General features: G+C 43.7%; 5 protein-coding genes across 5 annotated transcripts; 3 read left to right on the top strand and 2 right to left on the bottom strand.

Annotated features, from left to right (window-relative positions):
- Window positions 1-949: 949 nt before the first annotated feature.
- SS1G_00623 (hypothetical protein) lies at window positions 950-2,550 on the top strand (the record flags this gene model as incomplete). Its single annotated transcript, XM_001598484.1, has 4 exons — window positions 950-994; window positions 1,044-1,811; window positions 1,873-2,339; window positions 2,523-2,550. 4 exons carry the CDS (start codon window positions 950-952, stop codon window positions 2,548-2,550), a joined length of 1,308 nt encoding a protein of 435 aa, XP_001598534.1.
- Window positions 2,551-3,040: 490 nt separating this feature from the next.
- SS1G_00622 (hypothetical protein) lies at window positions 3,041-9,024 on the bottom strand (the record flags this gene model as incomplete). Its single annotated transcript, XM_001598483.1, has 14 exons — window positions 3,041-3,250; window positions 3,364-3,416; window positions 3,479-3,618; window positions 3,670-3,986; window positions 4,069-4,381; window positions 4,440-4,588; window positions 4,723-5,610; window positions 5,747-6,546; window positions 6,728-7,024; window positions 7,142-7,529; window positions 7,591-7,762; window positions 7,837-8,292; window positions 8,395-8,768; window positions 8,821-9,024. The coding sequence occupies 14 exons, from the start codon at window positions 9,022-9,024 to the stop codon at window positions 3,041-3,043; spliced, it is 4,761 nt and encodes a 1,586-aa protein (XP_001598533.1).
- A 515-nt stretch (window positions 9,025-9,539) lies between these two features.
- SS1G_00621 (hypothetical protein) lies at window positions 9,540-11,068 on the top strand (the record flags this gene model as incomplete). Its single annotated transcript, XM_001598482.1, has 3 exons — window positions 9,540-10,051; window positions 10,273-10,980; window positions 11,029-11,068. 3 exons carry the CDS (start codon window positions 9,540-9,542, stop codon window positions 11,066-11,068), a joined length of 1,260 nt encoding a protein of 419 aa, XP_001598532.1.
- Window positions 11,069-11,980: 912 nt separating this feature from the next.
- Window positions 11,981-12,330, bottom strand: SS1G_00620 (hypothetical protein; the record flags this gene model as incomplete). Its single annotated transcript, XM_001598481.1, has 3 exons — window positions 11,981-12,062; window positions 12,133-12,153; window positions 12,203-12,330. The coding sequence occupies 3 exons, from the start codon at window positions 12,328-12,330 to the stop codon at window positions 11,981-11,983; spliced, it is 231 nt and encodes a 76-aa protein (XP_001598531.1).
- A 1,315-nt stretch (window positions 12,331-13,645) lies between these two features.
- SS1G_00619 (hypothetical protein) lies at window positions 13,646-14,245 on the top strand (the record flags this gene model as incomplete). Its single annotated transcript, XM_001598480.1, has 1 exon — window positions 13,646-14,245. The coding sequence occupies one exon, from the start codon at window positions 13,646-13,648 to the stop codon at window positions 14,243-14,245; it is 600 nt and encodes a 199-aa protein (XP_001598530.1).
- Between the last annotated feature and the right edge of the window lie 87 nt (window positions 14,246-14,332).

The following is a 14,332-nucleotide window of genomic DNA, read 5'->3' as shown; positions in this document are numbered from 1 at the left end:
CACTTGTTACTTTTACACTCAACCCGCCAAGAATATCTCAAATTCACATCCTCTAGGCTGATTTAACATTTTATATTAAAATACGTGATTTTTATTATTACAATAAGTAAAATACAATTGATGGTTACCCATTATCTATTGATAGTCAACTAGCACCTAGTTACTAATAGACATCTAGGTAAATACTTGTCTTGGCGTCATCATTCGAATTCAGACGAACCTACATATACTCCCAGCCATCATGATAATGTTTACAGTACCTAGGCATTTCAAACTGTCTTACCGGTACTCTGCTTTGGTTGATTGAAATGCTGGAATAAATTTGAGGAATGAATGATAATTTCTGAGCTAGCTAGTGTTGCTACTTACTATTCCCGTCTAATCCATTGTAAGACTACTTTTCGATTCATTCCCCCATGTCTTCTCACTCTGTGCCACAAAGTATCGCTCGTACTACCCTACAATGTCTAGATGAACACAGCCGAACTTTCAAACCTCAAAAATAAAGACAAGATCTTAACAAAATGGTGTTTTTCTACCCAGCACTCATTCTCCTTTCCTTCCTCCTCTACAATATATACTCACTGTACTCAAACTACAAAAATGCATCAACATTAGGTTTACCCCGGATAATCAGCGCCATCACTCCCGACAACCCCTTATGGATTGCCTTCCAAACAGTATTCAAAGTCATCGTACGGAGATTTCCCTTCGGAGCAACTTCTTTCACCAGACACACTCGTTTAGGGTGGGAATTCCATGATAGATTCCGTACTCATGTACGGCTCGGAGATGCCTGGGTTCTGGTGACGCCGGCAAGGAATTGGGTTTTTGTTGCAAATGCTGCCGCCGTGACAGATATATTCTCTAGAGGTCGTGACTTTGTACGCCCTTTGTGGATGCTTGGTAGTTTTATTTTACTTTGCGGCTTGGATCACGGGGTACTAATATGGAGTCAGAAACCCTCAATGTCTTTGGACCAAACATTTCCACTGTAAGATATGTTCAAGCTGCGGCAGTGATTGAAAACTCATAAGTGTTAGGCTGAAGGTCAAGACTGGCAGAGACAGAGAAAGCTCACTGCTACTCCATTTAATGAGCAGAAAAGTCCTCTAGTATGGAATGAATCTCTTCGCCAAGCGGAAGATATGTTGCGCTCTTGGTGCTCTCGGAGTCAAGATGGGATTACCACAACACCGGATGATACCAGGACATTGGCCCTACATGTACTTGCATATGTAGCCTTTCAAAAATCATATCCGTTTGATACTATCTCACACAGCACAGCTGTGGACCAAACTTCTTTAACTTATCGGGATTCTATCGCCATCATTCTAGAAAATATTCTCCTCATTATGGTTCTACCGGAGAAGGTATTCACTCTACCATTCTTGCCACGAAACTTTCAACAAGTTGGCTGGGCTATCACTTCATTCCGTGAATACATGACAGCTCAAGTAGCAGCCGAACGAGAATTAATCCGGAACGGCGAGGCCGGTACAGGTAACCTGGTCAGTAACTTGGTTCGCGCCTCAGACGAAGGCCTAGCAATAAGCTCAGAATCTGATAACAGCAGCAAACTCAAGCCTTTAACCAACTCCGAAATTCTCGGTAACATCTTCGTTTTCAATTTTGCTGGACACGATACGACTGCTATATCACTTGCTTATGGCATGCTTCTATTAATTGCACACCCTGAAGTTCAAGATTGGGTTCATGAAGAAATTGCACACTATGTAGGAGATCAAGACCCTAAATCACTGGCATATAATGGAATTTTTCCCAAACTCAAACGAACTCTTGCAGTATTAGTAAATCTCCTTTCTGTTAACATTGAGATTCGACGTGAAGTATACTAACCAGCCTTTCTAGCTCGAAACTCTGCGTCTTTACAATCCCCTTCCTGGTGTACCTAAATATACCGGTTCCAAATCCACCGACCTCACAATAAACAATCGCACTTATCATATTCCTGCCAATTACCTAGTAGTTCCCCACCTCCAAGCCTTACACACGCATCCACGGCATTGGGGCAGCGACTCCCTGATATGGCGCCCACAAAGATGGATCGAGCATCCAGGGAACCTTGGGCAAGAAACCCTATTCAATCCACCGAAAGGGACATATTTCCCATGGTCAGAAGGAATGCGAAATTGTCCTGGCAAAAAATTCACACAGGTTGAATTCGTGGCAACGTTGACTGCACTCTTCATGAATCATATTGCGGAGCCTGTTCCCATGGCGAATGAATCGGTTGATGCGGCTAGGAAGCGGACTTTGGATATTGTGCGGGATAGTAATGTGGAGTTGTTATTGCAGATGGCGAATCCGAGGAATGTGTCTGTTAGATGGGTGGAAAGAACAGCTCGGAATTGAGGAAGGGCGAAAGTTAAGGAAAAGGTTGAGGAAATGCCCAGGTTGGTTACCAATCTATGATTTATTTTTAGGCTACGTTGCGTATGAGTGCCGGAGTTACACATCATAGTTTGATAAGTTACTATGAGAAGATCTAACCCATACAGATCAAAACTCACATTTAAAGCCATCTAGATATCTTCATCTATCAAAGAGTTGGATTAACAATTCAGTGCCATATATATATGCAACGATATATAATCTTGGACTGTTATATCAATATCGCAATGATGAATTAGAATCTATGATTCATGTGAGATATTTGAAGGATTTTCTACTCCCAGTTTCAGGCTAGAGTATAATAATCTCAATTCATGTGTAAAATTTATCTTTAGTGGATCGGGAATGTTGAGGTTATTTAGAATTATTAACTTGTTGTGGTCAGATACTCAAAGCTTTTAAGATTGATGATTTCGCATACATTGAAAGTATCTAGAGTAGGTATTGAAAGTTCTTCAAAACACCCGATTGCATGCATATAAACACAAAAAATCCCATCTCGACAATTGCAAACAAAATCTCCCCAGTATATTGAAATTTATATCCGGGTATCTACATACATACAATTTACAACGCCCTTCCTCCTTCCACTCTTTCCGCTTACCCCTCTTTCTCTCTACCAAAATTAAGCGCCCAAATCATAATAAATACACGTTCCCGTTCTAAAATTATAAACAAACGCATTCCTCGTAATATCTTTATTTTGAAAAGCCAGAGTGCTCATCAAATCATGGATTTCACCTATGTAGCGACGTTCGGTCGTGGGGACTGAATGGGTAACTTTACGCCAGGAGTCGGGATCTGAGAGTTTGGTTTCGCGGATGAGATCCATTACCTAGGGAGAGGAAGTGTTATTTAAATGAATGATGAGATGCAATGAAGCGAGAAGAGACGAAAGGGTGGAGGAGAGCTATTAGATGAGGAATGCATATGGCGAAAGTGACTTACATGATCTGTTGTTTCGATGGCAGCGATAGGACCGTCTAGGAAAGATTGAACGACTAGGGTGGGGACGTTAATATGCATTTTCTAAAGTACTGAGGATTAAAAAATCATAACTCACGCGTTGCTGCTCTACCTTGAGCTTGGTCTACAATACTTCTTCTATTTGACTTCTTGCTCTTCGTACCGGCGAACAAAACTCGTACGTCCTGCTCATGCTCACTAGGTCCTGTGTCGGGTTGACTATGATGGCGAGGTAGTCTAATAAATGCATTAATATCCTCATATTGTGGAGATTTCAGACACGCTCACTTTGCACGATTGTATGTTCCTTCCCTCTGATCTCTTTCACGCATTTCACCACGAAGCCATGAAACTAATTGCGTAGAAGGAATATCGGAATCAGGTATATCCTTCCTACCAGTAGTCTTGCATCTCACCACGGAATCTTGCTTGATAATAACTATCCAAGAATAACTATCATCTCGGTATTTAGAAAGGAGATCTTCGGGGGAACGTGAGTCTCGTGCTAGCTCGGCACTTATGTCATGCGACCATAAATTTGAGACAAGCTCAACTCCGGTTGATCTCAGTATCGCTGCATCATGACTTGCAACGAGTACATCGCACTATTGGGCAGATTAGCTGTGGTTCTTTGGGGAAATACCTGGAGCTCATCGAGCTAAGAAGGATAAATGCGGCGATACTGACTCTTTTTGTGCTCCAGATACCCTGTGCTTCCTCGTCGGGCTTCTTTAAGAAACTTTTTGAGTTCGACTTTGGAAGCCTAGCCATCTTTTCCCATGCTAGATTGAAACCCACAGCATGTCGTTCCTCATTAATATTCTTGTGATGACGGTTTTCTCGAATCAAAGAATCATATCGACCTCCTGCTGCAAATACATCTCGGATCTTTCTATCGTACAAACAAGAGAAAAGTACGCCACCCTTGTAAAATTTCTCTTTTAGACTCCCTAGAGGGTGGACGTAAATCTTTCTCTGGACCTCAAAACGTTTTGTATATCTACACCGGCACATTAGCGATGCTTAATTAGAGACATCAGAAAAATTGGAACACATACTCAATCACATCACGTAGATGTGCGATAGAAGAAGAGGCCTTTTCGAACATCTCGGTACCTTCGAAGATTACTTTTAGCTTCTGAAAAGCTTTGCTAGGGGTATCTCTAAAATCAAATCGTTGAAGGTCCTCGACGCTCGTGGCGGATACCTAAGTTATGGGTTAGCAAGTAATTCCACTTGAACGGAGAATCTCAGTAATAATTATGCAGAAAGTCTGAAAATGTAAGGAGAAAGTAGACGGATATTTTCGTGACGAGATCTGCAGTTTCTATTAATACGTACCCCTACCAACGGTGATCTAAGTTCTGCTCGTATCTTCTGCCACGTCCATTGCTGTACATTTAATTTACTAAGTGTATCGGCGGCAGCTTGTCGTATACTGGGTTCGATGCGACAGAAGTCGAAGATTAGACCAAGTAAATCTGCATGATTTACATGGAAGCACATTTGGGACGAAGGTAGAGATGGAAAGCTGGCAACAATCTCATCTAGAACCTTGATAACCTCAGCCTCTTTTAATGCAAGGTCCAAGCTATCTGAAGTGACAACATCAAAGTCCACTTCACTAAAAGTTTGTGGGGCAGCACCGTCGTGCTTATCTCGAAAAACAGTACCAAAGGCGAAGGATCTTTCCACAGGAGGTTGATATTTCGCAATAGCACGAGCATTTGGGACAGTGAGATCATAGGGTAGCTGTAAAAGAGTACCACTTTTGTCTAATAATTGGACAGCGTTGATACCATAATGATCACATGATGGGAACAAAATACTTCGCGGTGTTTCTACGGCTCCATGGTTGCGGAAAATGGAAATTAACTTTTGCTTCACGAGCCCTTGAAGTAACAAGTCATTGCCACTGGGTGTCGGAACTCCCATGTCCCACGCATAGTCCTTTGCCCGCTTTGTTGGTCTAGAGAAGAGAGCACTCATCATTTTTTGATGATATGGCGATTTCGAGTCGGATAAACCAGCTAAAGTTTGGCGGATCGTTTCGCTTTCCATCTGGACCGGTAACTTCCTGCTCTGAAGAAGCTCAGAACTTGACGGCCGCTCCTTTGGATTATGGTTAAGGAGGGACAAAATAATATCTGCCTGAACGGCTTTTTCGACCTTGTCAAAATTCGCTGGAAGCACCGGCTCCCTTTTCCGTAAACCATCAACGACTTGTGCCTAAACGTATAATTAGCACCGAATTGAAATATACGATGAGAGGTTAGTCGCATGTGTCTATTTGATCCCTGAAATGAAATACATAACACATAACATGGTGTCATTATAGAAGGATATAGATGAATAATGTACTCACTCTTTCCATCCCAACTAATGGGGCATAGCACATCTCGAAGAATATCACACCAAGAGAGTAAATGTCAACCTTGCCAGTGTATGGACCCCCAGAGACTGCTGATCGAATTTCGGGTGCAATGTAGGAGAAAGTACCAATACTCCTTGTTAAATCCCCACTATTCTGCATCGCAGAAGCTGACGATCTATCGATTGCAGAGTATTGGCCCCTTGTAGCCAAACCGAGGTCGCCTATTTTAACATTAGAGGCACCATCGATGAAAATATTCTCCGGCTTGAGATCGCGGTGAACAAAGTTCAAGCTATGTATATGGGCAAGACCTTCGAGGATCTGACGGAAAAGACGCCATATTTCCTCGTTGTTTCTATAGAGTCCTCGTCGAATAAGATCGCGAAGTGTTCGCTTCTCACAATATTCCATAGATATGTATAAGATTGTTTTGAATGGGCGCGAAGGCCGCGGACTAGATCTACTTCCCCTATGTGCTAGAGCAACACGCTCGTGTCCCCGGTTTCGGGCATGTCCGTTGCGTTCTACGGAATCTTCGTCGTCATCGTCATCATCATCATCATCCTCATCCTCATCGTCACTGTCGCTTGCCTCATCGTAACCGAATTCGACTTGGTATCCGCTGGTAGACATGAAATCCAAGCCGCCGGTACTAGTCCCGAATTCGATATGAGGTTCTGATCCTCCAAGAGAAACGTTACTAGATTCTTCAGTGGCGGCATCTGTTGTCGTATTATCGTCATCCGTCTCAGAAAGATCAGGAACCTCTTCTGTCCATGTATTAAAATAACCTAAGGGAGAATAAGCATGTTCTGATGAAGTGATTATTTTCATCCTCTGCCAAAAGGTCGTAATAGTTGAGCACTCTTTCTCCCAGTCTACTCTTAACAATTTGGGAAATCAAGAATAACACAAAAATAAACCTGCAAGTTTGGCTCGTCTGGTATAAAAAATACGAAAAGGAGTACTTACGAACAACAGAAGGGTGGTTGAGTTGGGAAAGTAGACGAGCCTCTTTTAATACATCATCTAGCTGGGCAGAAGACTTTTGAGTAATCTTCTTGATGGCATAAATCTGCCCGTCTAGCTTTTGCCTTGCTTTTACCACCTCTCCGAACCCCCCTTTCCCCAAGCGACCTTCCTCCACAAAATCATGAGTATATCTTGAGAAAGGTCCACTAAGACTCATAGAATCATGCCTAGGTCTACGTGGAATAATCGGTGCTAAAGATGAGGTGGAACCAAGTCTTGACATTAGAGCAGACGAATCTTCGTCCATTATCGGAGCATCAGTAACAAGAAATTTGCATGAGCCTATTCAATTTTGTCATTATACGGACGGCCAGGAACTCTGACAAAAAGTCTAAATTGTACAAGAGTACTCACTGAGTGCAAAAGCTCGTGGCCGCTTTTTCGGGTCAGGATTGAACAGCTTGAGCATAAAATCGTGAAGAGCGTCTGACAGATCCAATGAGTCTAGCATAGCCTTAGGTGACGTATATTTCCGAGTGACATTTAAGCCAAAAGCCATTTGAAGGAAAACGATGCCGAACTCCCAGATGTCTGTTTTTGCAGTTCGTGGGCCATCATCCGAATTTGCTATTTCCGGAGGAAACCAGTACGCAGATTTTGCCATGGCAGAGCTATTTGTCTTTCCTTTCGTGGTTTTACCACTCAAAATATGTAGCTTTCGCTGATATCCAGCATCAGAAAATTTTGGCCTGACGACTCCATCTGATTCCCGGAAAAGGAGTACGTTTCCACTATGTATATCCTAGAACGGTGAGTGTCAGCATTCTGGTGAAGGGCGCGGAAAGACAGAGTCTTTTGCTTACCTCGTGGATTATCCCGTTTTCTTCGTGGAGAAACCTTAAAGCGTCCAATAACTCTATTGTCCATGAACGAACTTTATTGACGTTCATGTTCTCGACGATATCTAAGAATTCTTCCAACGAACCTTTCTCGGCATACTCGCTCAATGTACTGACATTCCAGGAAGACTCGTTTCTGCGGCCCCGACAAAATTAACTTCCACTATACAAGCCTCAAGCAACTTAACTTGAAAGGTAATAAATACTCACTCTTCTTTTTCCACCTTGAAATCCAGGAGATTAAGGATGTTGTCGTGTCTAATGATTCTGAGCTTTTCTAATTCATTCTCCATCGCTTGCAGTTCTCCCTTGATACTACGATCACTCAAATTCGTATCAAGCACTGCCTGCTTCAAAACCAATAACGGGGCCTGGGAGCTGACTGCTGGTCTCACGGTGTAGCAACGAGAAACGGGACCTTGACGGATGAGTGATTTACCAGTCACCGCCTGAAAGTACACAGGGTTACCATCAGCATCCAGGATCGAGACTTGGCGATCTAATACTTCGTGATCTTGGGGCAATTTTCCAATCACCGAATGGGATACAGTAATTGAGGGAGGAGGCTGGTTCTTCCGCTTTGTCTCTTTCGCCTTGGCTCGCTGTCTCTTCAACTCATCCTGCACCAACGAACCAAGCATTCTTTCCTCTTCCTGGGACTCTATTCTATTCTACATTTAGAATTTCCTACAAGAGATTGAGGAGTCTGCTGGGCCGAGAGCAGCAAACCAACCCAAAAAAGTAAAAGGGAAACAGAGATGTACTCACATTTTCTTCTTCTCTTCCTCTAGACGCTGGTCTTCCATCATCTGTGCAGCAGCCGCTTCGTGAGCTGCTCGCTCTTCTTGTAGAGTGGGTAGTACTCGTCCTGCAGCTTTTGCTTCGGCAGCTTGCTCTAACACTTCCTGACAAGCAGTTACAATTTCCATAATCATAGCCTGCTCTTCCTTGATCAGTTTTTTTGGTAATGTCTCAATAATCTTCTGAAGTTTAAATTTTGTAGAATCTTGGAGGCCATCAGTATTCTTCAAGGTCAACAATGGCGCCGACCTCGGGTAAGTGAGGGTTAGGGTGACTCCTAACGTCACCGAGAAATCCTCATCATTAGTTTTTATGGATATCTCAAATGATGGCTCCAATTTCTGTGTAAAGTTAGATTTATTTATGTAAAGCCCCAAGTCAAGATTGGCGTACCTTCCACGCTGATTGATGCGTTTCAATACGGCGAAAGTCTTCACCGTATATCGAGGCGAGAGCAATAAGCTCATCGTCTTGGATCTCTTGATATGGAGATATTGGTGAGTCATTTCCAACGTCGTTATGTTTCAATGCAGGGAATGTACTCAGTGACTTTTTCTGCTGTGCTTTCTTTCCCCATGGACTACTTGCTGGAGGCATGATGAAAACTGGGCTATGGTACTTGTTCGCTGATATCAATATCGCAGTACTTTATATATTTCAATATCTGAATTCGTCGTTGAGATACAAAAAAGCAAGAGATACGTGCGGCCAAGGCCACAGCGTTGCCTAAGGGGACATTTTGAATTCTCTCGAGATCAAATATAAATTATGTTGGAAATTTATGAGTTGTTCAAGTCACACTTTCCCTCCCACGAACCATGTACACACGACTTTGAAGTTGAACTTATCAATGGCAAGGCTGAGTTTCTAGCCTATCAGATAAAGAGAATGATGTTTCTTGCCGCACCACATTAGCGTTAGTCTCTTTGTAGCAGAACCTCCGTCATCCGATGCTTTATCCTTATCGCACAAGGCGTCAAAATTTCTGGTGAGTCAATTCCTTATCTGTTGAGAGTAGAGTTCTTTCAGTAGATACATAAAGTGCTTTCGTCAATCAATTGAATTAGTATTACTCTAACAAGATAGACTTTACGTCTTACTATTCTCACGCAATGGTTATCAATGCAGGTGCAAAGCTTTCCATAGCTCGGTTGATCAGACCAACGGCCTCCTATCACCCCGCAATTGGTGGTATTCGATACTATTCTGCACCACCAGAGAGCACAATACCGGCCGCAAAGCTAAAATACATTCCCACGAGTGGCACATACCCTCAAGGATTTCTAGTTTCTGGAACCTACGTAGGAGTTAAACCAACCAACAAATCTACACCAGATCTTGCTTTTCTTGCTTCGGAAATACCATGTGCGGCTGCAGCAGTGTTCACGAAGAACAAGTTCCAAGCGGCTCCTGTCACGGTTAGCAGGAAGATGCTACAGAGGAGGGAAAATGCTGGAATCCGTTCAGTCATTATCAATTCGGGCTGTGCAAATGCTGTGACCGGGAAGGGTGGAATGGAAGATGCTGAGAAGATGGTAGCTGAAGCTGATAGATGTTATCATGCACCAAAGGATGGCAAAGGGGGGAGTTCAATAGTCATGAGCACTGGTGTAATTGGTCAAAGGTTTGAAGGCCTGTCTCTACTTTCGGAATTTGCAATTACTAAACCTGTCTCAGATTGCCAATCGAGAAAATATTACTCAAAATACCGACCGCCTTCGATAGGTTGGGATACTCACACGACCATTGGCTGGCGGCTGCAACCGCGATTTGTACCACGGACACATTTCCAAAACTTTTATCCCGAAAATTCTCCTTACCCTCTTCTCCAGGAGTCGAATACAGAATGGCTGGTATGACAAAGGGTGCCGGAATGATTCACCCGAATATGGCGACTTTGTTAGGAATGATTGCAACAGATGCACCAATTGCACCGGCGTTACTGCCATCTTTGCTTAAAAATGCTGTTGACAAGTCATTTAACAGTATCTCCATTGATGGCGATACTTCTACGAACGATACCGTTGCCGTTTTGGCAAACGGAGTAGCAGGGGGCAAGGAAGTCACTTCTGAATCATCCAAAGATCATGCTGCATTCCAAAAGGTTCTTACCGAGTTTGCTATTGATCTTGCTAAGCTTGTCGTTCGTGATGGTGAAGGTGCAACTAAGTTCGTCACTATCCGTGTAACAGAAGCCCCGTCAGAGATTGGAGCACGCAAAATTGCTAGCACGATTGCAAGATCTCCACTAGTGAAGACGGCATTGTATGGTAAAGATGCAAACTGGGGCCGTATACTATGTGCTACTGGCTATTCCCAGATCTCGGAACCAGGCGAGCCGATAAATAAGGTTCCAGAAATCGTCCCTGAGAAGACTAGTGTCTCATTCATTCCCTCAGATGGCTCACCAGAGCTTAAACTTTTAGTTAACGGAGAGCCAGAATCAGTGGACGAGACTCGTGCTGCCGAGATCTTGGAGCATGAGGATCTAGAAATCCTGATAAACCTCGGAGGTGGAAAAGAAGAAGCCGTGTACTGGACTTGTGATTTCAGGTAGGTACTCAACATACAAATGAACAAAACAAAAGCTAACCGGTATAGCCATGAATACGTCACAATTAACGGAGACTACAGGACATAAGTAATGCAAAGTGAGGTGAGGTCAAGAAAAAGAGAATTTCGATCTAAAATCATGCCAGAGCAAAATGTTTCAACTGTGAATAGGGGAAAATTGTAGGGCAATGCGTAACAGTAAAAGTGTATTTTGGGGAAAGCATAGCGAGATAATAGAAATACCCAACCGTGCATGACGAAAACCACAGCAAGGGGTGAAAAGAGCTACAATTTGATCCTTACCTTCGCATTCCCAATGCAACTGTCCATACTTCTTGCAATTTCAACAGAGCCCATAGACGAACATTCATCCAGGGTTCAAGCTGGCTAAAAATTCTGACTTGATTCTCATTAAAATTTGTGCCAGCAGTCCAATGAGGGTATGTGTGCAATGCTAATTTCATTCTCTCTCCACGTATGTACAGAACAGACCATGTTTCCACCTCACGCTCTTTCAACAGTTTCGGGAGTCCAGGCAGTGATCTTTGGCTTGACACTTATAAAAATATCAGCTCACGCTTTTAAACTTCAGCAAAAATATCTAAAATGTAAACACTCACGTAGAATAAGTCTTGAAAGCGCCACGACTCATGGTGAAAGTTGGTCTGTGGTGCGGCAATTCCCAAGAACGTACTCCGGTTTGTAAGATAGGATCTTGGTTAGGCGGCTTGTCCACCATGTATGAGATCCAGGCGTGCCATCCGGGCTCGATTTGACATCTGTGAGAATCGATAAGTATCAGGACAAGATAACACAGCGAGGAGCTCTAGATGTTCCTTACGGGCTAAATTCATCGTCCTTGTAGTCTACCCATCTTGTGCGTACTGTGTATTTCTATGAGCATATTCGGACTTATAAAAGACATGTTATGGGGATCCCGTACGTGGTAATTCGTCCTCTAAGTTCTCGAAAAACTTGTTGCCGTATCGATCCTTTCCGATCAAGGTTCCGGCTTTGGTATCACCTGTCTCCCGTGAGTTTCAGTCTTTCCACTATCATTTCGAGCGTTGGATACCTTGGTACTGTAATTCGCCATCCACCCATTAGCTCCAGAGTTCGCGATGTAGTGGGCTGGTTGTAAAGTGTACTTACATGCATTTGATGCATAGCATCCTATATTTAAGTTAGCAATCGGCTGGCGCAACTCGAAGATCCTACATACCTTGACGCCCACTTTGCGTAAGTTGCGCAGCGTCCGCATAATCGTAGACATCTTGTTGGCGTTGCAATGGTTTTGCTGAATCTCTGAGAAACAATGAAAGCGTGATGGTTCATGAAGTCGTCGCCCATTCGGCACGCCGCTTTTGCGCTAGCGATATCAAACGCTATCACTATCCTATCGGCTTCCTTAAATTTCAAATCTTCGACATTGCAAACCGAGAAATTTTATAGAAGAATCCGCAGAGACACAGGAAGATATGATTATTAGGAGTATTACACGCTGCTCTCGCATTCGAAAGGTTCCTTCCTTTCAAGCGCCACTACAACGAATGAAACAGCCCACCTATTCGACATCTACAAGCTCTGCTACCGCGCCCACGGCACCCTCACCAGCATCCATATTAGGTGCTTTTTCGAATGAATTTGATAAAATAGCCCCAAAATTTGAGGTGCATGGTTCGCAAATACAAATATTACGGACGCCATCAGAATTCTACGAGGCGTTGAAGGTTGGCACATACATAAATTGGACATTGGCGGATGGGACGAATGCTGATGGATGGTTCTAGAGTAAAATACTAGCAGCAGAGACACGGATTTTCTTGTCGACTTTGTATATAGGAAAGACAGAACATGAATTAGTACATACAGATATTCTCCCAGATCAATAGTACATATGAATGATAACTATGTGTAGATTTCCACACTTCAGCAAGCTCTGCGTGCAAAACCAAATCTTAAGCTTAGTATCCTTACTGATGCGCTGAGGGGTACGAGAGAGTCCCCTAATGCATCATGTGCTTCACTTCTTGCGCCGTTGGTGTCAGAGTTTGGTGCAGATAGAGTTGAGATTCGTATGTACCATACCCCGAATTTGAACGGGTTGAGAAAGAAGTATATTCCTAAACGAATTAACGAGGGATGGGGCTTGCAACATATGAAGTTGTATGGAGTGGATGATGAAATCATAATATCTGGGTGTGTCATTGTCAATTGCTTGTCCAAAGCAATTCGGAGGCTAATTAACGCGAATAGGGCAAATCTTTCCAGCGACTATTTCACAAATCGACAAGATCGGTATCATGTGTTTTCCTCTAGAGAAGTCACCCAGTATTTCTACAATATTCAGAACGCAGTCTCAAGTTTGAGCTTCTTGGTATCACCAGACCCTCAATTACCTGCTGGATACACACTTGAATGGCCGTCCTCAAACTCCTGTCCTTCTCCTTTAGAAGATTCCCTAAAATACATCTCTCATGCATCATCCATTCTCACACCATTGATCCGAGCCGCGGGGGCATCAAAATCGATACCTAACGATCCTCAAGCTAACACAACTATCTATCCCATCTCCCAATTCACACCACTGTTCCCCTCCAACTCCGACACATCCACTGAGCTCCCCATGCTCACTCGTCTCCTCACCTTCCTCAATTCTTCCACCATGCCCTCATCTTGGACTTTCACCGCCGGCTACTTTAATCCCTCCCCGACTCTAACATCCCTCCTCCTCCACACAAGCTCCAAAAACAATACCGTCTTGACCGCTTCCCCACAAGCCAACGGTTTCTACAACTCCCCCGGAGTCTCCGGCATGCTTCCCGCAGCCTATACACTCCTCCTCCGCAAATTCCTCACCTCCGCTCAAAAACTCCAAGGACCATCTTCATCCATCACTCTCCGAGAGTGGCAGAGAGGGGCCGTGAATGAGCCCGGAGGGTGGACCTATCATGCCAAGGGACTCTGGGTTTCATTCCCTTCTTCATCCTCACCCATATCCTCAACCGAGACCCCAAAGCCGGCAATCACGGTACTAGGTAGTAGTAACTATACCAAACGATCGTACACGCTTGATCTTGAAACAGGTGTGATGATCGTAACTCGAGATCCGGAGTTGCAGGAGAGATTGAGGCAGGAGAGGGATGGATTGGGTGAGTGGGCGAACGAGGTGGGGATGAAGGAGTTTCAGAGTAGTGAGAGGAGGGTAGGGTTGCATGTTAGGATTGCATTGTGGATTGTGGGCGTGGTGGGTGGTGCTTTGTAGATGACATAGTCCTAGTCGTATTTGAGCTAAAGCGAGGATTAGAGAGATGGGACTGGGGCTTTTTGATGGCCTATTAGGATTTCCTCG

This window comes from Sclerotinia sclerotiorum, genomic scaffold (assembly GCF_000146945.2).
Source record: "Sclerotinia sclerotiorum 1980 UF-70 scaffold_1 genomic scaffold, whole genome shotgun sequence".
NCBI classification, from domain to species: domain Eukaryota; kingdom Fungi; phylum Ascomycota; class Leotiomycetes; order Helotiales; family Sclerotiniaceae; genus Sclerotinia; species Sclerotinia sclerotiorum.
Note: the sequence above shows the minus strand (reverse complement) of the source record. Positions and strands in the feature narration are given on the sequence as shown.